At 40.2% G+C, this 26,745-nt stretch overlaps 2 protein-coding genes across 5 annotated transcripts in view; one reads left to right on the top strand and one right to left on the bottom strand.

Moving 5' to 3' along the window:
* PWWP2A (PWWP domain containing 2A) overlaps positions 1–15,084 on the top strand; it is a 34,127-nt gene extending 19,043 nt beyond the window's left edge. Inside the window, exons 2-3 of the mRNA XM_015565665.1 lie at positions 736–2,430; positions 13,857–15,084. Coding sequence (XP_015421151.1) covers positions 736–2,416 — 1,681 coding nt within the window. The 3' untranslated portion in view covers positions 2,417–2,430; positions 13,857–15,084. The remainder of the gene's footprint in view (positions 1–735; positions 2,431–13,856) is intronic.
* Positions 15,085–22,190: 7,106 nt separating this feature from the next.
* The window catches only part of TTC1 (tetratricopeptide repeat domain 1), a 33,816-nt gene continuing 29,261 nt past the window's right edge, over positions 22,191–26,745 (bottom strand). For all 4 annotated transcript variants that reach the window (XM_006766306.2, XM_006766308.2, XM_006766307.2 and 1 more), the window contains exon 8: positions 22,191–23,115. In XM_006766306.2, the coding sequence (XP_006766369.1) occupies positions 22,982–23,115 (134 nt within the window). In that variant the 3' untranslated portion in view covers positions 22,191–22,981. The remainder of the gene's footprint in view (positions 23,116–26,745) is intronic.

Below are 26,745 nucleotides of genomic sequence, written 5' to 3'. Positions count from 1 at the left end.
ACACTTTATCCACTGAGCCAAACCAGCTAGGGACCCACCCTGTGTGATGTGATTTTAAAAAGGTAGGGATCCACAGCTCTGTATCTGTCTGCTTTCCCTTGGTTGTGGGTGCATCCCCAGTGGGGGGCATGGAGGAGGCAGCTGATTGATGTTTCTCTCTCATCGATGTTTCTAACTCTCTATCCCTCTCCCTTCCTCTCTGTGAAAAACCAATAAAATATATTTAAAAAAATAGAGTTGGGATGTAAGAGTAAAGGGGCAACTATTTTTGAACTTAAGTGATTAATAAAGTAGAAATGGGATTTTACAGATTCAATATTTTTTGGGTAGCTAAGGCTGAATTTGTTTTCTGAAGCTTTTGAAAGCTATCTTAACCAGAAGAAGATAAGTATATTACAAATTTATAATTGCATTTGCTTGGACATGTTATGTATATTTGAGTGAACATAAGTCAGATGCTTAATACTAAGATATCTAGTATCCTTTCTGATTCAAGACTGGAAAGGTCTGTTCTAAATAAGTTCAACTATTCTGGCATTGGCTAGAGCGACCATTATAAAATATGAAGGGCTTTGGGATTTTGGGGCAGGAGGTGGTCAGTGGTTTTTTATTTTTGTTCTTTAATGTAAAATACTTTTCAGGAAAGGTTATGTGAGTAAATATTAGGTATTGTTTAAGAAATTGTATTATAGCCATTAACTTAATGGCTTTCTTTTTCTTTCATTTCTTTCAAAGGTTTGGGCCCCACGGGATCCCTGTGACAGTATTTCCCAAAAGGGAATATAAGGATAAGCCGGAAGCCATGCAGCTCCAAAGTAATACATTCCAAGAAGGGACAGAAGTCAAGTGTGAAGTGAATGGTGCTGTTCCCGACGACCCTTCTCCTGTCCCGCCACCTGAGCCGAGCTTGGCTGAAAACCTGTGGACTTCCAAACCACCACCACTCTTCCATGAAGGAGCACCTTACCCTCCCCCTTTGTTTATCAGGGACACATATAACCAATCGATACCTCAGCCACCTCCTCGGAAAATTAAGCGCCCCAAACGAAAAATGTACAGGGAAGAATCTACTTCAATAATGAATGCTATTAAACTACGACCCAGGCAAGTCCTGTGTGACAAATGTAAAAACAGTGTTGTTGCTGAAAAAAAAGAAATTAGAAAAGGTAGTAGTGCAAGTGACTCTTCTAAATATGAAGATAGAAAACGGAGAAATGAAAGCGTAACTACTGTGAACAAAAAACTGAAAGCTGACCATAAAGTGGATGGGAAAAACCAAAATGAAAGCCAGAAAAGAAATGCTGTGGTTAAGGTTTCAAATATTGCTCACAGCAGAGGTAGAGTAGTCAAAGTTCCTGCTCAGGCGAATACATCAAAAGCTCAGTTAAGTACTAAAAAAGTGCTCCAGAGTAAGAACATGGATCATGCAAAAGCTCGGGAAGTGTTGAAAATTGCCAAAGAAAAGGCACAAAAGAAGCAAAGTGAAACCTCTGCATCCAGAAATGCACATTCAAAAGTCCATTTCACACGTCGATATCAGAATCCTAGCTCAGGTTCCCTTCCACCCCGGGTTCGTTTAAAACCACAGAGGTACAGGAATGAAGAAAATGACTCTTCTCTGAAGACGGGACTTGAGAAAATGCGGAGTGGCAAGCTGGCACCTAAGCCCCAGTCTCGTTGCACCTCTACCCGCTCAGCAGGTGAGGCCCCTTCAGAAAATCAGAGTCCCTCAGCAGGCCCTGAAGAGGCCCCCAGTGAGGTTCAGGACACAAATGAAGTGCTTGTGCCTGGTGAGCAGGAACCACAGACACTGGGCAAAAAGGGCAGCAAAAGCAATCTCTCTGTTTACATGACCCTAAATCAAAAGAAATCTGACTCTTCCAGTGCGTCAGTGTGTAGCGTTGATAGCACAGATGATTTGAAATCCTCCAACTCTGAGTGTAGTTCTTCTGAAAGCTTTGATTTTCCTCCAGGCAGTATGCATGCACCTTCCACCTCCTCCACATCCTCTTCTTCAAAGGAAGAGAAAAAGCTCAGTAATTCCTTGAAAATGAAAGTCTTTTCCAAAAACGTCTCTAAATGCGTCACACCAGATGGCAGGACCATCTGTGTAGGGGACATTGTTTGGGCCAAGATATATGGCTTCCCTTGGTGGCCAGCCCGTATTCTTACTATAACTGTGAGTCGGAAAGATAACGGCCTCTTAGTTCGACAGGAGGCCCGTATTTCATGGTTCGGGTCTCCAACAACATCTTTCCTTGCTCTATCGCAACTGTCCCCCTTTTTAGAAAACTTCCAGTCACGCTTTAATAAGAAGAGAAAGGGCCTATATCGCAAGGCTATCACAGAGGCAGCTAAGGCTGCCAAGCAGCTGACCCCGGAAGTACGGGCTCTGTTGACTCAATTTGAAACGTGAACACGGACAGTAAGGTAGGCAAGAACCATTGAAAGGCACCACAGATTTTTCTAGTCTAGTTAGGAGTACCTTCTGCAAAATAGCCTGGCCAAATTGGAGAGAGAAATTGAACTCATTGGCTGCTTTTTTTAAAATAAAAACTTACCTTATAGCCATTTTTAGGCTGAGAAGCTAAACTGAACAATCAAATTTTGTCTTAAGGTTGTGAGATTTTAGTAGTATTTTTCAGTTTTAAAGTCTAAAACCACCCTAAGGCACAGGAGCCATAGCCTCAACTGAAAATGAATTTTTGCAGGGACTTTTGCCATTTGTACCTAGTACTGTGTGTATGTGTGCATATATACACATAAATATGTGTGTGTATATACATACATACTATATATAAATAGAATCTAGCCTGTCACTGTGTGACACAGGTTGCATATTTGGGATTGTTGTAAGGGCTGCTGAGCTGGGGGAAATAGTGTGGATATTTAATGACTACTTGTTTTTAAATTAATGAACACGTAACCTTTCTATGTGCATAATGGTATAAGAGCTTGATATTTAGGTGTTTGACAAACAGATGCTTGCTATTCAGTTTCAGACTGGGGAAATAGCTCAAGTGTTTGGGATTAAGATTGTCAAGGCTGGCTAGGTTTGAATCATCTCTCTCCTTTGTTCAACGAGGATTTAACAAAAACTTTCAAACTTCTGGTTTGGGAGTTCAGATAGGTTTGTTTATCTTTGGATATGTAAATAGTTGGTTGCTAAATTTGGTCAGATTACTCCTGACTGGCTGTTCCTAAATTCTTAGGATATGTTCTGATGAATTACACTTTGTGAATTGTCATATGTGTAATTATTGCCTTTTGGATGTACCTAATTTGATAACTTTAAAACATATTTCTGTTTAAAGGTATCAGTTTGCAGGTCAGAAAATGAGAAAATGTAATTGTGTAATGCTCTGAAATGTAAAAAAACAAGCTGTAAATAAAATCGACTAAATCCAAATTATTTGTGTGTGTTTCTCAAAAAGCTTTGAAAATTTTCAAGATGGTAGAAAATTAATCTTTGTAACTGTGTAGAGGAGGTGAAAAATCAAACTTACTCCTTATTTGCCCTATCGGAGAATATAATATCTGAGCATAGATGATAATCTTAAAATGAGATATTGTAGTATAGAGGTCTAATATGTTTCTAGATTTGACCCTTCTGCTAGTTTCTCCTAAATGTATGGGTTTTATTTTTTTCATTTCTAGCCTTAATATTTCCTCATGTGCTTGATTTAAAAAAAAAATATTTGAGTAATTACAACTAGTCTCTTCTGGCTCTAGTGCCTCAGGTATCATTGCTTTTGGGGCCGGTAACTTAGCTCATCGTTTTTCTACATGGTCCATATGTCCCTAAGATTCGATTTTTTTATTTTCCATTTTTAGCTTTATATTGTTAGTGGAAAATATATCAGATTGCCTATGAAGGCAAGTTTATCCCAAGGTAATGTTGCTTTCATACTTTTTGTGTCTAACTTTTAAATTTGATATGTCAATTTGACACTTTGGGAAACTTGAAATATTTAAAGAGCAACTTTTCATGGATTTCTTTGTAATCCAATTTGAAATACCTTAGTTACTATGGAATTAATAATGAAAAGATTAATGGAGATTTAAAATAAATAGTTTTCATGTTAGCTTCCTTAAGGTTATGGACTTCTATGATTTATATACTGATTTCTGCAAAAGAAAGTAGAATTTCTTCTGGGGAACTCAGTCAATGCTTTTTGATTATAATAAACACACAATTGAAAAAACAAGATGTTTCACTTGAATAGAACATATTCTTTCCTGCAAACAGAAACAACTATTTACAATTTATTTTTGATAACAGGTTGAAAGAAGTTCACATGATTGAAGGGTTTTCAGGAAGTATCTCAAGATTTTCTGAGTATTTGTTTCAGATTAACGAACTGTTCAGATATTTTTGAAAGTTTGAGTATCCAAGGTTCAGATTTAAACAAGGGAGCATAAAGTCACCTGAAATATGTAATTCCAAGGCTTCATATAATGATCCCAGGTGAGTTTCATCCGAAAATGGTGGTTTTGACAGTGATATTGCTAATATAGTCAAATGCTTTGGCAAATGTGCTTTTGTGGCATAAACCAAATTTGGTTTCAGAAGCCTTAGGAAAAAGAAAGAAAACAGTCATATTTGTTGAGTACAAAAAGAATTTTATGTAGTCCATACCTTTGAGGGAAGGCTTGAAGCACAATCATAAATGTGCATGATCTCCAATCATGCCATTATGAACTGGCAGTCTGGTCATTTCATCTGAAGTTTCAATAGGGAAACAAGTTTTAAAGATTTTCTGAATACTAATTCAGTAGTTGCATAGTAATGTTCTGTTCAAATAGAAATTTCTGAAGCAGTTAAATTTGCAGATGGAAATAGAGTAGAATTGAGTGATTGCAACCCCTTTTTTCTTTCAATTGTTAAAATGAGCATTTACTTGCATGGAGATAACGAAATGGGTAATTTTTACCTTTGCAGAGAGAAAACGAGGTGTGGGCCAGGTCTGCAGTGGTCTGAGTAAAATGGCTAAAACAGGATTAGCAAGGGGAGAAACCAAGTGAAGTAAGAGCTGTAAAAGCCAAAGATGAAATTATTTCTAGAAATTATCCGAAATTTAGTATTAGAGTTTTTCCCCCCTTTTAGTTTTCTAGGATTTACAGGCCAGAAAGCTGACTTCATTTGGAAAGAATATCTGTTCAACCCATTTATAGAATTAGAACCAGATACCTAGATGATGAAGTAAAGTAGAACTCACTAGTCTGAAGTCCATTTTCATGATTTGAAAGTGTGTCCTGATGTGGTTTTGATGGGAAAATTTATAAATAGTAATTTTAGATTAGTACTAAGTAGAATAGACAGGATTATAGCTATAAAGAACTGCAGACAAAGAATATGGAACTGTTAGCAAAATCAACTATACTTTAGTGGGCGAGTTTCTAATTTATAAAATACTGAGTTGCCACCTCTCTCAGGTTGTGCTTCATATTGGTTCTGTGGAAGGAAAGATACACATTTACATTCTTTGATAGATATACATCCTTTATATAGAATAACAATTGGAATTTGGAAATACTTTAAGAAAACCTTTGATTTGCATTTAAAATTAGCTTTCTTTTAAATTTTGAATTTCTCTATCGTTCTGCATTAGTTCACTTTTGTTAAGGATTCATAGCAGAAACTGGCAAATGTCTAGAAAAGTTAATATTTTGATTCAGGATGTTTTGATTTGGGCCAGGTGATGGCCTCCAATAGGGAATTTTCAGGGACAATGAAGACCCCCCTTTTTTTTTAAGTGGGGGAAATTTAGGGTTTGCTTTGGTATTATTGCTATTGAAATGCTTGATAGGGAATTCAGAAATAGAACATTAGTCTGGTGTCATCCATGCATTGCTAGGAGAAAATAAAACAGCTACTCTGTCCTGGTCGCTTTGGCTCAGTGGTTAAAGCATTGGCCTGCGGACTGAAGGGTTGTGGGTTCCATTTTGGTTAAGGGCATGTACCTTGGTTGCAGGCTTGATCTCTGGCCCCGTCGGGACAGGTGCAGGAAGCAACCAATCAATTTGAGAGAGACACATAGATATTTCTCTGCCTCTTCCCTTCCCCTCCATTCTGAAAAAAATCAATGGAAAAACAACAAAATCAGCTAAGCTTCATTAATTTTGCCTAGTTCTGACTTAGTTAATAGGCTCTTCATATTCTGTATGTATAGTTTGTGTGCAATTACTGTATCCAACAAAGTGAGTAGAATTAAAAAATGAAAGCTTTAGCAATTAATGTTATGCCATTTTAAATGAAAGAATAGTAAGTTTAAAGTCAGAGATCATCTAGGTCAGTGGTTCTCAATCTTCCTAATGCCGCGACCCTTTAATACAGTTCCTTGTGTTGTGATGAATCCCAATTTCATTGTTACAAATTGAACATAATTAAAGCATAGTGATTAATCACAAAAACAATATGTAATTACATATGTGTTTTCCGATGGTCTTAGGTGACCCCTGTGAAAGGGTCGTTCGACCCCCAGGTTGAGAACCGCTGATCTAGGTGGTCGATATATTTTTGGTTTTCCAGGATGTCTTGGTGTCTTTATCATGGATAGTTGACACGGATCAGAAGAGAAACAGTTCAACTCTTTTTAGGTGAATTAGTGGGACTGTATTTATCCATTACTCTTTTAAGAGTAGCTCTTTAGATTAAAACCATCTTCTCTCACTGACAAATTGTTTTTGACATTTAAAAAAAAAGATAATTTTATTGATTTCAGAGAGGAAGGGAGAGGGAGAGAGAGAGAGAGAGAGAAAAACATCGATCAGAGAGACTCATTGATTGGCTGCCTCCTGCATGATCCGCACTGGGGATTCAGCCTGCAACCGAGGCATATGCCCTGACCGGGAATTGAACCATGACTTCCTGGTTCAGAGGTTGATGCTCAACCACTGAGCCACATTGGCTGGGCTTGGACACATTTATGAATATGGAATCCATTTAAATTGTTTGTTATGAAGTTAATTACATTAGTTTTCAAAACTTAATTTACATACCATCACAATTGCCCCATATTTTCAAATTTGTGTACTTTTTTTTTAATGTCAGTACAGTAATGGAAAACAAACGTGCCTTGACACAGGTAGAGAACTAGAATACAATTCTAAGATCTTGTGTACCACACTTTGGTAGGAAACAAGAATTTTTATGTCTTTAAAGTCCATCTTGGGATGAATTGAACAAAATTTTCATGCATCTAATTAATCTCTGAAAAAACTAATGACCAAACTTGAATTTTTTTCTTATAGATTCCTATGTTCTGGCACAAATTAAAGATTGGTTGCGGGGAGGTGTAAAGTAAAAGAAGAAACTGTAGACTCAAATGGTATCAGGATTTATCAAAATACTGAATTTGTGAGTCAAAATTCTCATTTTCCAACTGAATGAGATGTTTGTAGTATATGTTGTCTAACTTACAGGCTGCCTTCTGTTGGACACTTGCTTGTAAAACATTTTTTTAAAACTGATGTTGAGAACAGGCTTGTTTAAAAATGCCTGGTCTTAAAACTTGGTTTAAACATGAATTATTTTTTCAATTTTCTTTATATCATGAGAATGAGATGGTTGATCTCCTTTTATTGCCTTAGATATCTGAGTCTTAACCGGAAATCATGACTTAAAGCTTCTTAAAATTTTTTTCTATCCTGTACTGAGTATTTAGAAGGAAAACCAGATATTCCATAGCTAAAGTGTTAGGCTGTTATCACTTTTTTTCCTTTTTATACAAACTAAAAAACTTGTAATTATAATGTATATCAAGCTTTAGCCAGGGCTTTCAAAAAAAAATTAAGATAATTTTGTAATCCTGTGTCTCTTAGTGCCCTCCAACACAGAGATGCACCTAAAAGCTTTTGAGCAAGTCCAGAAGGAACAATCCCTCCCAATGCCCCTCCGGTGAAATATAGAAGCATGGTGCTTGCTTGGTGAGAATGTGTTGTAGAAATGTGAGGGTCATCCTGTGAGTGTAAAAGATGGAAATGGATAGATAGTCTGAGCGTTCATTAACATTTTGTCGCCGGTTGTGCTTGACAACATGAGGCTTTTATTGATGAAAGGCAATCTCGTCCACTTTCCAAGCACACGGTTGAAAGTACAGTCTCTTGAGCCAGATTTCCTAGATGCAAAGGCTGCCTTGGGTCTGTCAGAAGCTGTGTAATCTTAGGCAGGGTACTCAATGCCATTGCCTGTGAAACGGAAAATAATAGTACTTCCTCATAACGTAATTTCTCATTAAACCAATGAAGTGCCTGGTAGAAGGCCTACAGTGGGGCCAAGACTTACGAGTGTCCCGACTAACGAGTTTTTCGAGATATGAGCCATCTCTTGGCCGATTTTTTTGCTTTGAGTTGCGAGCTAAAATTCGGGTTACGAGCCAGCTTCAGATACCCCACCGCTAGTTGGCGCAGCGAACGTCACATTGAACACCACAACATCAGCCCAACATCACGTGTCTCACTCGTCCACTTTAAGATATGACATACAAGTAATTTGAGTTATGAGCTCCGTCACGGAATGAATGAAACTTGTAAGTCGAGGCCCCACTGTATATAAATACTTGCTGTCATTACCACAACCACCACTTTCTGTGAATGGGATAGAAATTCCTTTCAGGTAGTTTGTTTTTTTGTTAATCCTCAACTGAGGATATTTTTTGTATTGATTTTTAGAGAGCAAAAGGGAAGGGGGAAAGGGGAGAAAGAGAAAAATCACATGTGAGAAACGCATTGATTGGTTACCTCCTGCACGCACCCTGGCTGGGGCAGGGTTCAAACCTGCAACCCAGGTAATTGCCCTTGACTGAAAATTGAACCTGAGACCTTTTGGTGCTTGTGCTGACACTAACTCCTGAGAAACACCAGCCAGAGCTCAGGTAACTTTTGATATCCTGCAACATACTGAATATAAATGAAAGAAATGTTATAGCAACATTATATGAAAATAACAATAATTATAGTGTAATCATCCACAGATATCTATAAGTAGGTATGAGTTATTTCCAGCAGGCATGTGGAGGGCTGCTGGGTTGGAGGTCAAGGGACTTATGGTGAAGGGAGAAGTGTATTAACATTTCAACACTTGCCCCGTTCATTTTCGGATCACATAAATCCCAGGAGTCTATTACTTGGGGGTTTTCTCCTCTTTTATGCCAAGCACAGGGCCTGACATAGCAGAGATGATAGTCCACTTGTGAGTGAGGAAGAGGGGTTCTTGTTCAGACACAGATGTGTACTAAGGACCAGTCACCATTTCAGAAGCCTGGCATTTCCCACATCCTTTCAGAGAGGCTTGAATGAGCAGGGGGGGGTCAGCAGGGTAGAGGTCCTCCTCAGAGTTTTCCAAAAGTATTAGAACCACAAAGCTACCCTTGTCAGCTCTGGGTACTATAAACTAGCTGATTTGCAGAGATGCTGTGTTCCCCTGGGACCATGGTGTTTCATTATTTTAATATTTTGCGGCATGGTGAAAAGTGGACATGAATTTGAACATTTCCTCTCATCCCTCCCCTCCCCTGTCATTTTTTATTGCTGTTCGTATGATTTAGTAAGAGCTGTTTCCCCTTTCTAGGAGGGAAATACTTCACATTCCAAGGTCTTGATCCGTGGCCATGTTCTCCAGAGTGTAGTCATTTTTACTCATGGCTTGTTTTTGAGATGCTGATTACAAAACTGATTTTCCTCCACAATTTAACTTTTTGAAGGAAATCTGTCACATCTAGGTGTGACTCCTAATGTTCTGGTTAGAAAAATACTAAGGCTAGACGCCAGAATGTCTGTTGTGTTGATGTTTTTATCTGTTTGTTCATGTTCTAGCATGCTAAATTGTCATGTCAGTCACTGGTGACTGATACTATACATTCCGCCGGACCGGTCAGTCACTGGTGCCGCCAGCATATCGGTGAAATCGGGTAACGTGGGCTAAACAGAAAGGAAAACAAAACAGGCTTGGTGCTTAAAGTGTTAAGAGAAGATTCATGTTGAGTGTTCAGCAAGATGATAGGTGCATGTACATAATCTTAATTCTTTAGTTTTTCATTCTGGGCTTTGCTCTAAGAGTATGACCTCTGCTTCCTTCTTTCATGCATCCAAAAAGGAGGCCGAGTGTTTGCTTACCCTGTTCTGAGTTGTCCTTTTATCTCTGCTGCCTCCCAGGAACGGTTGCCTTACATTGTTGCATGTAAGCTTTGACTTAATGAACAAAATAAGTCATTCCAATGAAATGGCTTTCAGGAGGGTGTCCCCCCATTTACTGTACCAGTCAGGGCTCCCTGGCTTTTCCTAATGGATCTTGTAGGTGTGGTCAATATCTAAAGAACCTTGAGACCCCAAAAGCCTTTGTGTGTGGGGGGGTGGGCGGGTAGCAATGCGCAGGGAAAGATGGTCATTCTTTGATGCAGATTCTTGACTTTGGCCTAAAATGGAGTAGGAGGTTCTTTAGAATGATTGTTCAAACCTAAAAGGTGTTACTTAGGGAGGGAGAGGTTGAAAAGAAATTCTCTTGTGTATTCAGATTCCTTTTCTTCTTGGTGTGACTGCTGTTGGGTTGTAGTAGTATATTTAGGTTTTCCTTTGAACAAAAAGCTAAAAATCTCATTGTTAAGCCTCATTTAAGGAAATAGTTCTCTGTTAAAATTCAGAATTATGTTTATAGGTTAGGCGTATAAAATTTATCCTTTTCAATGTCAGAAAAGCCTTTTTAAGTTTTGATATGTTACTGCTTCTGGTTTAACTTAGCATTTAAAAAATATTATAAGGACCAAACATTCTTTAACTCAATGACCCCACAGTTAACTATAGTGATTTGATAGATGATCTGTTAATACTTAAAGTAGGGAATTAAGGAGACAAGCGAATACTACTGTGTTAAAAAATAAGGCTTGAAATAGCAATCTTTCTTTTGAATTATGCTTAGTATTTGAAGACTCTGTTCTGAATGCCTTTTCTGAGAAAGCTTATCTTGTTAAACTTGTGTTAAGTAGATATTGAGTCATTGATTCAGGTCCCTGAATAGTATGCACAAGTGGTCATTGGCATTAAAGGAGAAAGGGAGTTAGGCACGTTTTGGTCATTCTGCAAAACAGGGTCTCATTAATGTTGTGATGTGGTAGGGATGGAGACTTCAGCCCTTGTTGAATGCTAAGATCAGGACTATTCCAAGACTATTCCAATACTAGGCTAGTAAAAGTTTTGTCAGGAACGTTAAGTGCAAGTTAGCATTGGATGGCAGCATCTTGGTTGTGCCTGAAGGCAGTTTGCTGCTGAATTGACTTGGGCCAGAGAGTGCCCTCGCCTGGCTAAGGCTGGTGTGTACACACCTCTGTTTTCCTTGGTTTACAACCAAAGCTTCACATTTTGTGAAGCCAGTAAGTTATGTAGAATAAATTCATTATGAAAATTCCACTGAATTTTGGTCAGATTAAAAAATCTTTTTTTGTAAAATGGATTAAAAAGAACTCAAATGACTTCTCTACTTTTGTTAACTTGGTTTTTTCTACCATAGGTCTCAACAAATGGCAGCTATTACATCAGACAGTGACGAATCCTGCTGCTCCCTTACAGTGTCTGACAGACCACTGTGGATTCAGACTGGGAGCATTGACGTTAACAGTGAGACGGGCAGGTCTGTCTGTGTTCAGCTCTGCCAGAGTGAAGAGGGCACCATGTCATCACTTGATCATTTCCAAAGTAGATGAGGCTAGATGTAAAAATTCATTAGTTCTTTTTCCTTAGCTTTTCATTGGTAGCTGCGTATCCCTCATGTAGGCGATCGTTTTAATGAGTCAGAATAACTTTTCATTTCGTGTTACCTGCTGTGCTAAAAAGTAGAGCCATCCTCCTTCGAGCTTCCATGAATTGAGAGGAATTTTTCCTATGGTGGTAGAAGTTGGGTGTCAGATTGTAGAATTATGCCGGAGAGCAACTGAGCCTCCATGGATGATCAAATAGTGGATTCCTTTATCTTTTCACTATCTCAATCTTTCTCACTTTTATATTCATTACTTTAATTTTGTAGTCATTTCTTCTTACTGTATATATAAGAATATATATATTCATATATGTATTCTTATTGAGTTAATCTCAAAACTCATTTACAACTCAGTGGGTGGCAAGAATGTGGCAGTGTAGTTGTAATCTATTTAAGCACATTTATGAAAACTTTGGATAATGCCTGAAAGGCTTATTTTGGTCTCTTAAACGGGAGGAAAGGTTTCGGGATTCCGTTGTGCTGCTTTTGAATTTGTGATCTTTTTTTTGTTTTCTGAATTAAGGCTATTCGTTGGGCTGCATTGCTGCATGAGCTGTAATGTGCAAGCTGGGTCAGAATGGCACATTTTGGATCAGAGGTTGAGGCTGGGGAATTATGGACTCTTACCTGTATAGGGGTGGCAGCTACCCTTAAAATGATCTCTTGAGGGAATAGCGTCTGTTTTTATTCTGCACCTGTCGTATGAATAGTAAGATCTGCTACAATCCTTGACTTTCCTGCCGACCTGAATAGGCCTCACTCAGATTGAAGCCAAATATTGACAGTTATAAATAGGAAATGGAAATGTACATGGGATTAGCTAGTTATTATTTTTCTCCTTAAATTTATAAAAAGGATATTTACTACCAAAGTTCTGAGTATTATATTAGTATAATTCTGAATATTAGTATTACATTATAGTATAATAGTTTTAGAAAATAAACATTGGTCTTAGCTGAATGTGAAATTTTAAGTGTTAATCATTCTGGTTCTTTAGAAGCAAGGACTACACCCACCTTCCACTCTGATGTGTGCTGTGTTTATGGCTAGAAGTAATTTTTCATTTCTTAGGAAGATAGAATGCCCTGTGGAATTTATTTACAGGCTTTGATTCAGTAAGTGAATGAAGCATGGCAACCGTTGGAAATTTACCAGAACTCTTTCTCCATGTTAAGAGTGGGAAAGACGCTTACTGTGAAATGTTTGGAAGTTAAATATTGGGAAGAATGGGGATTTTTCTTTTATTTTTACATTCTGTATTTGTTTTGTCTGTTATCACACTGAAAATACCTCATCTTTGGTTTAAAAATATGTTTGACCAAAAAACTCATTGTTCTCTCCACAGATCACCTCTTTTGGAAGTCAAACTCCTATTGATACTGGGGATTATAGAGGATTTCAGTGGTGTTTTTTCCACTTCTGGTATTAAAGGCAGGTTGGAATGTTAGGCATTCTGGTTATGGTATTGGTAGTAATTTTCATAAGCCTTGTCCTTTCTAATGTTCTGTTCAGAGTCCTGCTTTTTGTAGGAGGACTGGTCAGTCCAGTGTACAAGTTGTCTTCTAGGACACAATGGTGCTCTTTTGATGCCTCTGATGTTCAAGTCTACCTCTGGGGAGTCACCCCCCACCCTCCTCTTTTTTGCTGTTGGTACATGTGTGGACAGTGTGATCTGCAGCGGACTTTGACATAGCCAAGTTTTGTATATAAATGCTTCTAAGGTCTGCAGGTAGCCTGTGCTAAAGCCAGGCTGCTGGTGCTTCACAGCAGTACACAGCAGCTAAGCTGGCTCACAAAGCTTTGTGTTGTAACCTGTGAAATGCAGTGTAAAGAACAAAGCTACAGTTCCCTTTCTTTAGAAATTTTCAAGTGCAGATTGATAATGTGAAGATGACAACCATTTCATTTCTGTTGGAAGGAACACGAATGCTTCTGCTGGTTTAGAGTGGCAGTAAGTTGTTTGGTCAAGTTTAACTGATTTTAAAGAAAAAAATCAGTTGTGATCTCACAAAATCTATATAGGGCTTAATTAAACAAGGACATCACTTTTCTCATATAATTACTTGTGCTTAACTACATTTTCTTCCTTTTCTTTACTATATTTCAGCACAAAGACATTAGCAGACTGCTGGTTTCATGGACCTGTACCACAGTGACACAGAGAACACCAGAGCACCAGGATTGAATGAAATTGGAGACTCAGATTTTTAAAGCTGCACTAAGAAGTAAATGTTCAGGCAGTGGTTGAAACCAACAGTCTCTAAAGGGCACCTGTAAATTGTGCTATAGTAAACCGAAGAAAAGGTATTAGGGGAATGTTTTCTAAAACAAACTAAACTATTGCAATAAATTATGCATGAGATGAGGAGAAAAGTGATGTGAAATACGCACAGAAGAACTCATTTTATGTGCGAAGACAGTTCTTTTGATTGTGAAGTTCTTATCAGGAGTTTGGACAGACCTAAAAGGCATGGGATGATGGCAGAAATGTTGAATTATCTTTCATACTAAAATTTTGTTCTTTCTCCAAGGTTTATGTTACTCAGTTCAGATATGAGCAAAGGTATTTCTAAAATGACTCGCCTGTGAAACCAGTGGTCACATGTGCTGAGACCAGTGTTTCCCTTCAGGGTGCCCCTGGAAACGACAGGAAAGATTTAACATCATCCTAAAAGGATGGTAAGGTACCCCCACCCCACCCACCCTGAAAATTTGGACCTTTCTTTCATAAAGCAGGGCTGTATTACCTTCATACATATTAAGATGTATTTATTTGCCACCAGTATTTTACCATTTTGTGCACATTTTCATAACCCCATTCTTTCAAATTCTGAGTCAGAGTAGATAGGCTAGTGTTGATCTCAGAGTGGTGTATATTCTGAGATCTAGTTCTGAAATCTACTGAGCTGAAAAGGCATTTACTCTTCCTATCGTTAATTTTATTTAGATCCCAAAAGGTGAAAAATCTGAATTCTGATGTGGCGCTCTCCCTCCAGAGAGCTCCTCTTTCTGTCTAAGTGCAAGAAATTCTTACAGGTGTCAGGTGGGGCTTGTGCCTGGGGAACTGGCAGCAGAAACAGACCCATAAAAGATGGTGTCAGGCTTTTCATGAATTCTTACCTTTGGAAAATACGTATTATAAAAACCCTTAATTTTTCTTTTTTAATGAGCAGAGATAACCAGATTGACCTGTTAGTGCTACATTTTTAAGGTATTTTATATTTGATGGTGCCGTACTTTTAATAATAAATACTGAGGTTTTTTAGTGGCAATACCAATTTATTTTTTAAACCTGAAAGATAATCCTTATTGATTACTTAATACAAAAAAAAAAAGCCAAAAAACAATTCATTTGAAGCAACATAACTGAGCATTTGGCTTAAGTGTTCAAACTTTCCATAATCTTACTGTATAGGTTTGGAATTACTTAACTCCACACTCAGGATTAATAAAAGGTTCTGGGGGGAGTTTTAGGACATTTAATATACCTAAGGACTTGTTTCACAACTCCAAGAAGAAAAGGTAGGCACTCTCATTTCTGTGAGTTGAATACAAATCCTAATTACACTGTAAGTAATTAAAAGTTGTGACTGCATTCTAAAATTGTCTTTTTTGGAAAGTATTTATCATGAAGTCATTATACATATGATGAAATCTGAAAAAGCTCAGGAACTATGCCAGCAGGGAGTCTAAAGATTACAGGCCTCAGTGGCACCAGACTCTCTGCCCATCTTGTCTTTAGCTGTATTACCACCAGCAGTACCTTCCAAACTCCCTTCAAGAACCAGACAACTCATGCCATGTGAGTTGTATAATCAAGAGTTTTAAGTAAGCTTTAGCATTATTTGTGCAGAGTGATGGAAATGATAAAAGGCAAAAAAATTGAGAGATCAGGCTTTAAGGACCTATTTTTTCTCACGATAAATTCTCAAAAGGTGTTTTGTTATAAACCAGATTTTTCATTTAAAAAAAAATGAAACTTGGTATTTAAAATCTAGGACATACCATGTTGCTATTTCACTTTCATTGCTTTAGTTGCTTAATATTTAAGCTATGCTTCATGCTACCTTTGTATTTCAAATCTTCAGAAGCCTATTTCATTTTGTAGACTTGAATGACAAATTTCTCATCTAAAGTATGCTGAGACATAAATGTTAAAAGAATGTTGTGTAACATCCAATAAAGTCTTGATATTTTTAACAATTTAGTTATTTATAAACTATTTACTTTCTAGGAGTTAGGTTTTAAAGGTTATTGAAATTCAACCACTAGTTGTCCTTTAAGGAGCTGTTTTAAGTAGCATTGCTGCCTTAGGAGAACCTCTAAGTTCTTAATTACTGGAGGGATTTTATGGGACTTCTTTATGTCTAAGGCTGGAGGAATGTGAATGATGGAAACAAGTATCTACTGGTGGGTTGTTTGTTTAAAGGAGTCCTGCTCTTGTGGATAAATGGTTGCTTCTTTAAAAGCCCAGCACATCCAATGTGAAAGTGAGGTCAAGTGTTTGATCAGAAACCACTCAGCTGTCAGGGAAAAAGTAGCCTCTTAAAACTTACCAGACAATTGAAGTTTTTCTGCACCGACCCAAAAACTTAGGGCAGTGTTCTTCCCCCGCTTCTCCCCCCTATTTGTGTAAAGCAATCCTTTGGAAGGCTGCCAGTTTTTCCAGAGTATACATGGAGTCTTTAATTGCAAACATTCTCCCATTTCAGCTTATCTAAATGAGTGTAGAAAGGAGGCCACTGGAATCTGGTAATATCTTTTCTTCCTCAAGTTTCTCACTAATGATAAGAGAGGTAGAGAGAACCAGGGAAGATAAATAAGCCATGAGCTCAAGATCTGGAAGGCCTACACGAGATCTCCCCCCTACCTCCATACCATGGTATCCACCTGATGGTGTCATGACGTGTGCCAGTATGTTTACAGATACAACTCCTACCAGATACAGGGAATGAGGGATGCAACCCATGCATACACTTAGGACCTTATTCATGCCCTGGAATCGTGTGGACTGTACCAGCACCTCTCTGGGCATGGTGGGTATGTCACTGCAAATATGCACTGTGGCTAGAAGCTGTTTTACTGCTTTTATAGCTCATTTTTCTCTTTCAAGTAATGATACCTCCCTCAGTAGTCAAATAGAGCATGCTGTGTTTTTAAAGCATACTTTTCTCTAGTGATGAGTGTCTTGCCAAATCTCTGCTTATTCACAATGAAATTTCATAACCTAACAACACCTTTGCTTAGATGTCAAGAAGGTAATGAACCTGGGCTGAAAGAAGATACAACTCAGGAATACTGTGCCAGAGGAAGGAAGAGCTGGCCAAACACAGGCTAGGTTATTGTCCTTAAGAGTTAAGGACACTTCTGGGTTAGCCCTTTCATTATTCCCTCGTGAGGCATGTGAGTAGAAGCTTCTAACATTGGTGATATTAAGAGAAAGATGACGTGGGTTCTAATCTTAGTTCTATCCAAGATCTTCCTGCAAAAGAACCAGGCCTGGCTGCACTGGCTAAAATGGGGTGCGGAAAAGAAGTGTCTCACTCAAGCCCTTCCTTTTCTCCTTAGCTAAGGCCCAAAACATGGGAGACAAGGGAATCTTTACTTGAACGAAATATTCTACAATCTTGTGTTTAGAATTCTAAGCTCATCCCCTAACTCCTGTGCATCTTAAGTCAAAGCAGAAACCTGTGCTCTAAAGAAGATGAATGGGATCAGCAGCGTGAAGAAGTGGAGGGAGACGACTGTGTCCGGCCCCAGAAGAGCATAGCTGGCCTTGAGTAAGACAGAACCACCTTACAGAAGGCAGTGACGGGGCTATCCCTCACATGTTTAAACGCAGCTGCTTTCACATCTGTAGAAGACGGACTGGAAAAGCTTTTGCAGCAGCAGCTGAAGCTCCAGCCTTTGCCAACTCCGCCAATGGCAGAACCCAATACAAGTGTTACATAGCCCTAGGAAGTTATCAGACCTTTCCTTCCAGTTGACTTTGCGAGGCAAATAGCATTCTATTTTGGGACCATCAAACCATTCCTACAAGTCTTGTCGTCTACATCTGTCGTGATACCTGAGCATAGCAGCCCCAGTGTCCGATAGGAGTTGCCATTGAGATAGGCCGTATTTTTCAGCAAGCCAGAAACTAGTAGCTGGGACTGAGTCACGGCCACACGTTGTTAGCTATGGGCTTCCTTGGCAGTGGGGCAACAAGCCCTGCGTTTAGCTAAAGGGAAAGAAAATGTGAGCTTCCAGTTTCTCCTTGAGTGAAAGGAAGAAGAAAGTGGGGCGTCCTATTTCTAGTTCTGGCTGACAGAACCCGTGTGATGGAGCCTATTTCTAGATGGTGGATGTGAGGGTTGGAAAATTAGAAGAAAATGGCATATTTTTGTTGTGGAATATTTCAGACATTTGTAGAGGTACAGCAGTATAACAAACTCTATGTACCCATCCCTAGTTTCAACCAGCTTGTAGCCAGGAAGACTGAAATTTCTGATGCTTTTAAAGATGAGGGCAGCCTAGTCACTACTTTTCATAAACTAATTTTATAACCAGTTTGCCCCTTGAAGGGTTGTAAGCAGTTATTCTTAGGCTCTGTGGTTATTTTTTAACATAGCACTTGGGCTGGCTAGTAGCAAGTGATCCATTTCCCATTCTCAGTCTAGTGTTGGTTAAGGGCTGCTCTCCCCCAACATAGGAAGTGACTGGAAAACGATCACCTCTCTCCTCTGTACAGCTGTAATTGTGCAGTTCCCTGAAGGAACAGGTTTTCTAGTCACTTCTGGTAGAACGTGCACACATTTCCTTTTTTAAAGGACCCAGATGACAGAAGGACACGTCGCCTGTGACTTCTGTGGTGCAGAGGGGGCAGGCTGAAAGAGACAAGTTGCTCAAACTGCTCCAAGGAGGTTTTTCTAAGGTGGCAGCTATGTACCAAGCACACAACGTAGACGGATAGGAGTATTAGAGAAGTCGGGTGAGTTAGGGAGTGAGAGGGAAGTGGTCACAGGAGGCAACATGAACGGCAGCCACCTTGGCTGCAGGTTCACAGGCTGCACCCACGAGACTGCTGGGGCTCTAGGCTTTCCCTTCATTTAAAGGGCAAGCTTAAGATAATAGGAAGTTTTGCTAAACCAGTTTATAAAAGACAAGATTGACAGATCTGCTTAGCTGGGGCATCAGAGCTGATATATCTTTAGTCAGGTTTACATTTAACACCTGCTGCTGGTTCCCCCAGGAAACAAATCAAATAGTAAAATGCACTAAAGTCCAAGTCTGCTCTTCCTGATTCTGTCTGGATTTTAGCTTAAGAGCTGTTTGAAGGTGTTCAGCAATCGTGTAGAGGTCAGCTCAGAGACCAGAGGCACACCACAAATAATCCCAGGCCTAGCAACATTTCCTGGGGGCTGTGCCCTACTTCAACTACGCAAAATATTAGAAATACACTCAGCATTTATGAATTAAACAAACATTTGTGACTTTGACAATACCTGAGCCATCTGAATGTCCAAGTGTGAGGGCTTGTCATTTTACTGAAGCTCAGATGTAGGCCCAGGGCTGCGATGTCCAGGTCATTAGTAGGTTCGGCCACTCCCCAGACTCGCATTTCCTCACCCAGTGTGACAGTCTCTTCCTATAAGCACAATAACTTGTAAAACCATAGGATGTTGGGGGAGAGGGGTAATGGAGCCAGAGGATAGAAATAACCCAGATGAACTGTTTGTGATGGAAGGGAAACACATGCAGAGGGTCGTTTCTAGAAGAGGCTGGATTTCAAGAATAGAATTTTGGTTCCATGATGTGAAGAAAACTATAGAAACCACTAGCTCGTGTGAATTTATAGTAACAGTCCCAGTTTCCTGGATAAGCCTTGTACAGAGGCTCCAGTGGATGGAAAAGCTGCTCATGTGAAAGTTGGAGAGGTGATTGAGAGACAGTGCGGACATATAGAGGACATGGTATTCAATGGAAATGTGATCTGGGAGAAAGTGGGGAAGTAGACACTAGAGGACAAGTTGGGGATTTTTGAAAGTCCCAAGACAAATCCTCACAAATATCTAAGATGCAAAATTGAAAATTTAAAAATCAGAAGACATGCTTACAAGCCAGGTTGAACATTTCAGTATCTGCGGACATTCTACATGGCTACACAGGATGGGGCTCACCTGATTTTAAGGGGCTTTCTTTACAAACTCTTTTTTAAAGTTCCTTATTGTTTAAAGTATTACGAGTCTCTTGTTTTCCCCCCATTGACCTCTCCCCCCGCCACCCTCAAGCCCTCACCCCCCCACCATCTGTGCCCATTGGTTTCGCTCATATACACGCATACAAGTTAAGCTGCGATTACTGAATTCACTATTGAGAAATCCTAGCTGAGCCCTCCAAAGTGGCCAGAGCTGCACACCTGTGCATACAAAAAACTGTAGAAACTGAACTCTGGAACCCAAGACAAGGGCCCTGACGAGCTGAAGACAACAGGTTGTCTTTCATTGCCTCCCACACATTCTTTGGGAGGTGACAAGCAGCACATAAACCTAAGCTGACATTTGAATCACTTGCTGGATCTTAATGTTTTGAGAAAAGCTAGTTGCTACTTATCTTGAGATAACATATTGGTTAGCAGCAAAGGAGACATTTTAAAACACAGTACTAAATAAAGAGCACAGAATCTGAACACTCGGGTAGTGATAGCTCACATTGAGACCACTTATTGAACAATGTCCTTTCAGACTAACTAAGTTTCTAGTAGAGCAGCAGTGCTATTTTGAATGTAAATATGGCCCTTACCTTTTAGGAGCTCTTGGTCTATTCATGGAAGCAGATTAAGTATGTCTTTGAGCCTTCAAAAATACTCTAGAACAGTGGCTCTCAACCTTCCTAACGCCGCGACCCTTCAATACCTCATGTTGTGGTGACCCCCAACCATAAAATTATTTGCGTTGCTACTCCATAACTAATTTTGCTACTGTTATGAATCGTAAATATCTGATACGCTATATGTGTTTTCCAATGGTCGCGACCCACAGGTTGAGAACCACTGCTCTAGAAGGAGATGCAAAATTATTTTGATCCTTTGCAACAGCACTGGAATAATACATGCAATGTCACAGTATGATTACTGTAAATTTTGGCATACTTGTTTTGGTTGGAAGAAGGCATCACTGAACTTTAAATCATACTTTAGCAGCAGAAGGCAAACAGGCTACCTTCTTTCTTTCCACTAATATCTACTTTTCAACAGTTTAAAGGTTCTTCTATTGTCAAATGTTTTCAAAATGTTTGAATCTACCTTTTCCGTCAGATTTTGGAAGTAGAGAAATAACAGTGGTACATATAAACTTCTAGGCTTAAGCAAACTTCATTTCTTTCCATATACAGTACTTGGCCCACTCACTAGAGGCATTTAATGTGGGCCTTGTTTGGTATCCTGTACCATTTCAGGAGGGTGTGTGTGTGTGTGTGTGGGGGGGGGTAGGCCTAAAAAGCAACACCTCTACACCCTGCAGGAATGGTAGTGTCTTCACCAGGGCTGTTTCTAGGCAAACAAGATTCCTATTCCTTGGAGGAATCTCAGCTAATCCTTCAGGAATCTCAGTCCCAACCTTTGCTTAGTCTCAGCCATTAAACTCAAGTCAAATCTAAGCAAAATATAGTCCATAATATTTTCATAGTAATATTAAGGGATTATCTGCTTTTTTTCACCATCATTCTGTCATGAGCATGCAGAATTTTCCAGACAACATGATGTAATACTGTGACGAGAATCTTCTATCAAGCCTCATGTTTAAGAGATTTGCAAATATGTAGAATGATGTCACTCATTAAAATGTGTTTTGATTTGGAAGATCTTTTTCTAGAAATTTTTATATTAACATGAAATGTATTTACTTTTAAAGAATTGACTAAATATTTAAGAAATTTGTTTTAATTCTAACGTACATATCAACAGAATACTCTTTAAATGTTTTGGAGTGGGAAGGGGTCTGAGCACGACTCCAGCCCGACATGGACGTGCAAGAAGCACTTGCCACTGATGCTGCACCACCCAGTTTTATGTTTCTGTACATGCGCAGGATTTCTCAAACCTTTTGGGGAGAATTTACCATAAAAGAATAAAAAAAAATTAGCAACATTCTTTCTCCCTCTCCCCTAGTAAATTCTGTGGAGAATTTCTTTTCAATCTGGGAGATAAGCTTAGCAAATCAAAGTCAATACTGCACATAATTGCACTATCCACAAAGCAACAGCCTAAAGGGCTTTGAGAAGAGATCAAAGAACCAGCACAATCCTTAACATGTCACTTAGAGTTCTGCATGTACTTCATTTCTGAGATGAAACATGGCACTGCCTTTGTCACAAACCAGTAAAACTGGAAGCTTTTCACCAGCATCAACTAATGAATATAAAAACCCCAAATAAACACCTACCTTTGAAACCTCTGGGTTCTCGTAGTCTAAAAGAATATTTTATTCTGGGATTCACATATCACCATTCCTGAATGAAGCTATTTTAAGTTGAAAATAAGAGATGCTTGGTCAAAAAAAAATGATTTCATAATATCTGGAAACCTGGGAAGGGCCAACGCTCGAGGTTTCTGAAGTCAAGTACAGGGTAGAATGGTCAACTCTTTCAAGGTCATCCTCAAGGTGGTCCCTAAGACTTAGGGCAAATCTGTGGAGTCCAGTAACAATGATGTTGCCTGAACACTGCTCCCAAAGCCAGAGAAGCCTCCTGCTTCAGCTGTCATGGGGACAAAATTCACAGGCGCAGACTGTCACAGAAAGCATTTATTACCACAGAGGAAATCAGGAGCCCACGCCTGGCAGCCTGGGCAGTGCGTGTGACTGGGAGAGGGCAGTAGGCAGGACCCCCATCAGTCATGTCTGGGCAGTCTCTGACCAGGTTTGCTGGGTCCAGGAGAGCTGGCGTCTGGGCTTCTCTGTTTGTATGGCTCCGGAGGTCAGCCTTAACAGGCTCCTCCTGGACAACACAAAGGACAGCTAGAACCAGGGACAAGAGCTGCACAGACACCAACTTAAAATGGAAATCAGATTAGGTTCATTACATCAGGACGTACATTTCACCCTGATCACAAAACATAAGGGTGCACTGGGCTCTACTGGATGGCCTTTGAGATAAGATGCTTTTAGAACGTAAACATTGGCAGGGCCTTTCCCCTTGCTACCAGCAAGCAGCACACAATTTACTAGCCAGCTTTAAAAGTTACTGTTATCTCTGTTATCTGTTATTATTTGGGTTTTGAACAAAATTGATGGAGTAGGAGCCAGTAGAGGAATCCTGTTTGATCTGGAAATTTTCTGTGGAGAGTCCAAAAGGTCGGAGAACCAAGTTCCCAAGATCTTTTAGTTTACCTGCAATGTAAAAGCAAAAATGCAAATAAATATGGGGAATGAACAGAAGCAGGAAGACCCCCATTGAGCTTGCCTTACTATCCGATTACAAAATATAAAGAGCATCTCTTGGTAGTTACAGAAACTCCTGCTTTTAAACGTTGAGGCCTCAGTCCCCAACTTCCCCTCTGGAGTGCAGTCACTTCGATGCCATCCACCCTGGAACCTGTGTGTACATGAGTGGGAGGGAACCCAGCTGACTCCTGGGAGAGCAAAACTTCCTGTCCAAACTGGCCAGACGCACCAAAGGACAGAGACCAGTGGTTCTCAACCTTCCTAATGCCGCGACCCTTTAATATAGTTCCTCATGTTGTGGTGACCCCCAACCATAAAATTATTTTCGTTGCTACTTCATAACTGTAATGTTGCTACTGTTATGAATCGTAATGTAAATATCTGATATGCAGGATGTATTTTCATTGTTACAAATTGAACATAATTAAAGCATAGTGATTAATCACAAAAACAATATGTAATTATATATGTGTTTTCCGATGGTCTTAGGCGACCCCTGTCAAAGGGTCATTTGACCCCCAAAGGGGTCGCAACCCACAGGTTGAGAACCGCTGATATAGACTCGGGTGAGTGGTGGCCAAATCACCTACTGCTCCCGGTAAACAAGGGCACCCTGCCAATCCCCACTGCCTGGTGGTGGGACACAGGCCTCTCCATGTCTGTTCTCTAAGAAAGAGCAGCAGCCACCTGCTGAGTCTAATTCCACTTAGCAGGTTTCTACTGAACCTGATTTCAAATTCAAGAGCCTCCTACTTTTCTACATAAAGCCTCAACTTCCACACCAAACTCATCACTCTCATCACAAGCTATTCGTTCATTTGCACAAGCCTGTCAACCTCAATAGTCCAGCCTTCTCTCCCCAAGTTTCAGGCTTTAACTACAGGCGACTTCCTGTCCTAAAGCCAGAACTGAGACACATGGTGTAACCAAGGGGATTTTATGCTGATTCTATATACAGGAAAGTCATGGAGCTTGTATGTCAGTAGTTGAGGGAGTTTCTAGAACATTTGAGAGATTCTTAGGGATTTATGGGGCAAAGGGATGGAATATTTGAAACCAGGAGTGTTTTGGAAAATATTGGCTAGGATGAGTGAAAAAGCAGTTTCAATCCTTTCTAAAACTGTTCTTAATTTTTCTTGCAGGTCTGCTTCCAATGGAGATGAGAATGGGGGTAAAAGGGAAAGAAACCCCAGTCACCAGAGGTACAGGGTCCTCCCACCTTATCCCTGTTAGCAACTTTGTCCCTCTGAGGCCTCCCATCTTGAAGTAAAGCCCAGGTAAAGAACATGAAGATGTCTGCCCTTCAAATGTCCAGGCCTGTACTAATAATTCATGGAAAGAACTTTTGGTTTCATTCTAAGATTTATCCCTCTGAAGCTCATCACATTCTGAGAAAGCTCCAGGAACACAGGGCAACCATTCTTCAGGCAGGCTTCCCAAACATATACCTGGAACGCATGCTCAGTGCTTCTCTTTAAGGAGCATCACTGGCGTAGAACTTGTCCCTGCACACAGGGGGTAGCACAGAGCATGGTCTTGGTAGAGGAATGCAGGAATGGGGGACCACACCAAGCAGAGACAAGATGGGGCATCCTCAGGAAAGTGTCACCCAGAACTTTGGCAGTCTGTCTTGGCGTTGAGGAGAGGGAGGAAATGAATATTTTAAGAAGCCCAATAAAATGTCCCTACTGGCATAATCTGTGGCTCCTCTGACACAGCAAGTGAGCACGCATCTTGAGAGTCCCAAGAGGGCAATTTCATTTGGAGGAACCCCTGTCCAGAGCCACTACCTGGGTGGAGGATTCACTGCAGGCCCTTCTCCAGGTAAACAGGAGTGAGCAGTGTGTCCAATGGGCGGAAAGGGCGGAGGGGGCGGTGCATGGCATCAGGTTTAGGTTCCCACAAGCCAGGCCCAGCGTCTATGGTTCTTGTGTCATAGGGAAGGCCACTGATGGTTTAAGTACTGAGCTTCTGGGGTTGTTAGTGCTGTGACCAGAAGAGGAGAGCCTGGAGGGGGCTGACAGAAAGGCAGTGAGTGCCACATTGTGGGAAAGAGGCCATTTATTCACTGACCAAACATCTGAATGTCTACGATGTTGGGTATAGCAACTCAGAAATCAGAGGGGGCCAGTCGAACCTAAGGGAACAGTGAAAAACTTTCTGGCTGGACCAACAAGTTTCTAGCATCTGAAAAGTTCACCTTTTGCTGTTTAAGATGATGGCAGAGAAGCACGTTCAGTAACGATCATGCTCCTAAAGAGATGCACAATCACACACATGAATTTTCCTGCTGTATAAGAGTCAGGTTGGACACTCAGACAAAAAGCAGCTTCCTTGTGCCTAAGACAGGCTCATTCGCCTGTATGTGCCACACTTTTCATTGGTGGCCAAATTCCACCCCCACCCCGCCATCCAGGCAGTAGTCAATTAGCTTTCCCTATTCCCCCTGTAGCAAATCTGGCGCCATCACCATGACTTTGGGGAGCTCTGTCCAGGACACCTATTTCCACCTCATCATATCACTGACCACACGTCTGAGATCCTTCAAACCTCAGATTCCCTGGCTTTCGTGGCCATGAGGTTAATCTTTCCAGAAAAAAGGCCAAAAGCAAACACTCCCGTTGTGACCACTTTCCTCAAATATAAAGCCAATCGGATCATCCTGTGCTCAGCAAGGACTGTGGCACTGGGGCTGGGGCCACCTGGGTCCCCACTCCTGTTCTGATGACATTTATAAATGACAGGCTAAGAAGGGAGGGCAGAGTATGTGTTACCCATTCCGAATTTCAATCAGGATTTTTCCCCCTAAGGAGGGGGGTATATACGTCTTCTTTCTAACAAAAGTCAAATTATAGAGAGAAAAGAAAAACCTGAATAAAAGCTCATTTTGTTCAATAACCACATAATTTCCTACACCAAGCAAGCAGTTTTTAAAATCTTTAACTACCAGTGCTCCAGCAGATGCTATCATTCCCACAGAAACTCGCACAAAAAATCATGCCAAGTCCATGGCAAAAGCTTGCTCCCCTTCTAAGAAAGTGACATTATTTTGCACTCCGAATGGCCACCCTCCAAGGCTCTCACGCCACACGGACCACAGCCACGCCACCCGTGACAAGGAGGGGAGAACACCCAGAAAGCTCTTGTGGGGCTGAGTCCATGCAGAGTGATTTCTCTCCTCACGCTCTCTGATGGCAGATAACACCCACAAGCAATACTTTGTTCATGACCCTTATATTCATTAAGAAAAAAGAGTCCAGCTATTAATACTATTCATGTGTAACAACAAACCAGTTATTACTTACCAAGCAACTTAAATTGTTTAAGTCGGATGGAACTGAAGGAATTACCGAAGCAACTGAAGGAATTAATTCAACTTGAATATTTCACATGGAGGGAACAATATAAGTAAAATCCAAAGCCATGAAGATAGGGTTCATTAGAATTTACAGTGACGGGGACAGATGGAAGTTTTGATCCCAGCTGCCATTGACGACACAATCAGGCTCAGTTTGCACTCATTCCTTCCCGGTTTTGCACAAAGCCTGGAGAGCACTGCCTAGTTGTCTTTCCCAT

This window comes from Myotis davidii, unplaced genomic scaffold (genome assembly GCF_000327345.1).
Source record: "Myotis davidii unplaced genomic scaffold, ASM32734v1 scaffold18, whole genome shotgun sequence".
Lineage (NCBI taxonomy): Eukaryota > Metazoa > Chordata > Mammalia > Chiroptera > Vespertilionidae > Myotis > Myotis davidii.
Note: the sequence above shows the minus strand (reverse complement) of the source record. Positions and strands in the feature narration are given on the sequence as shown.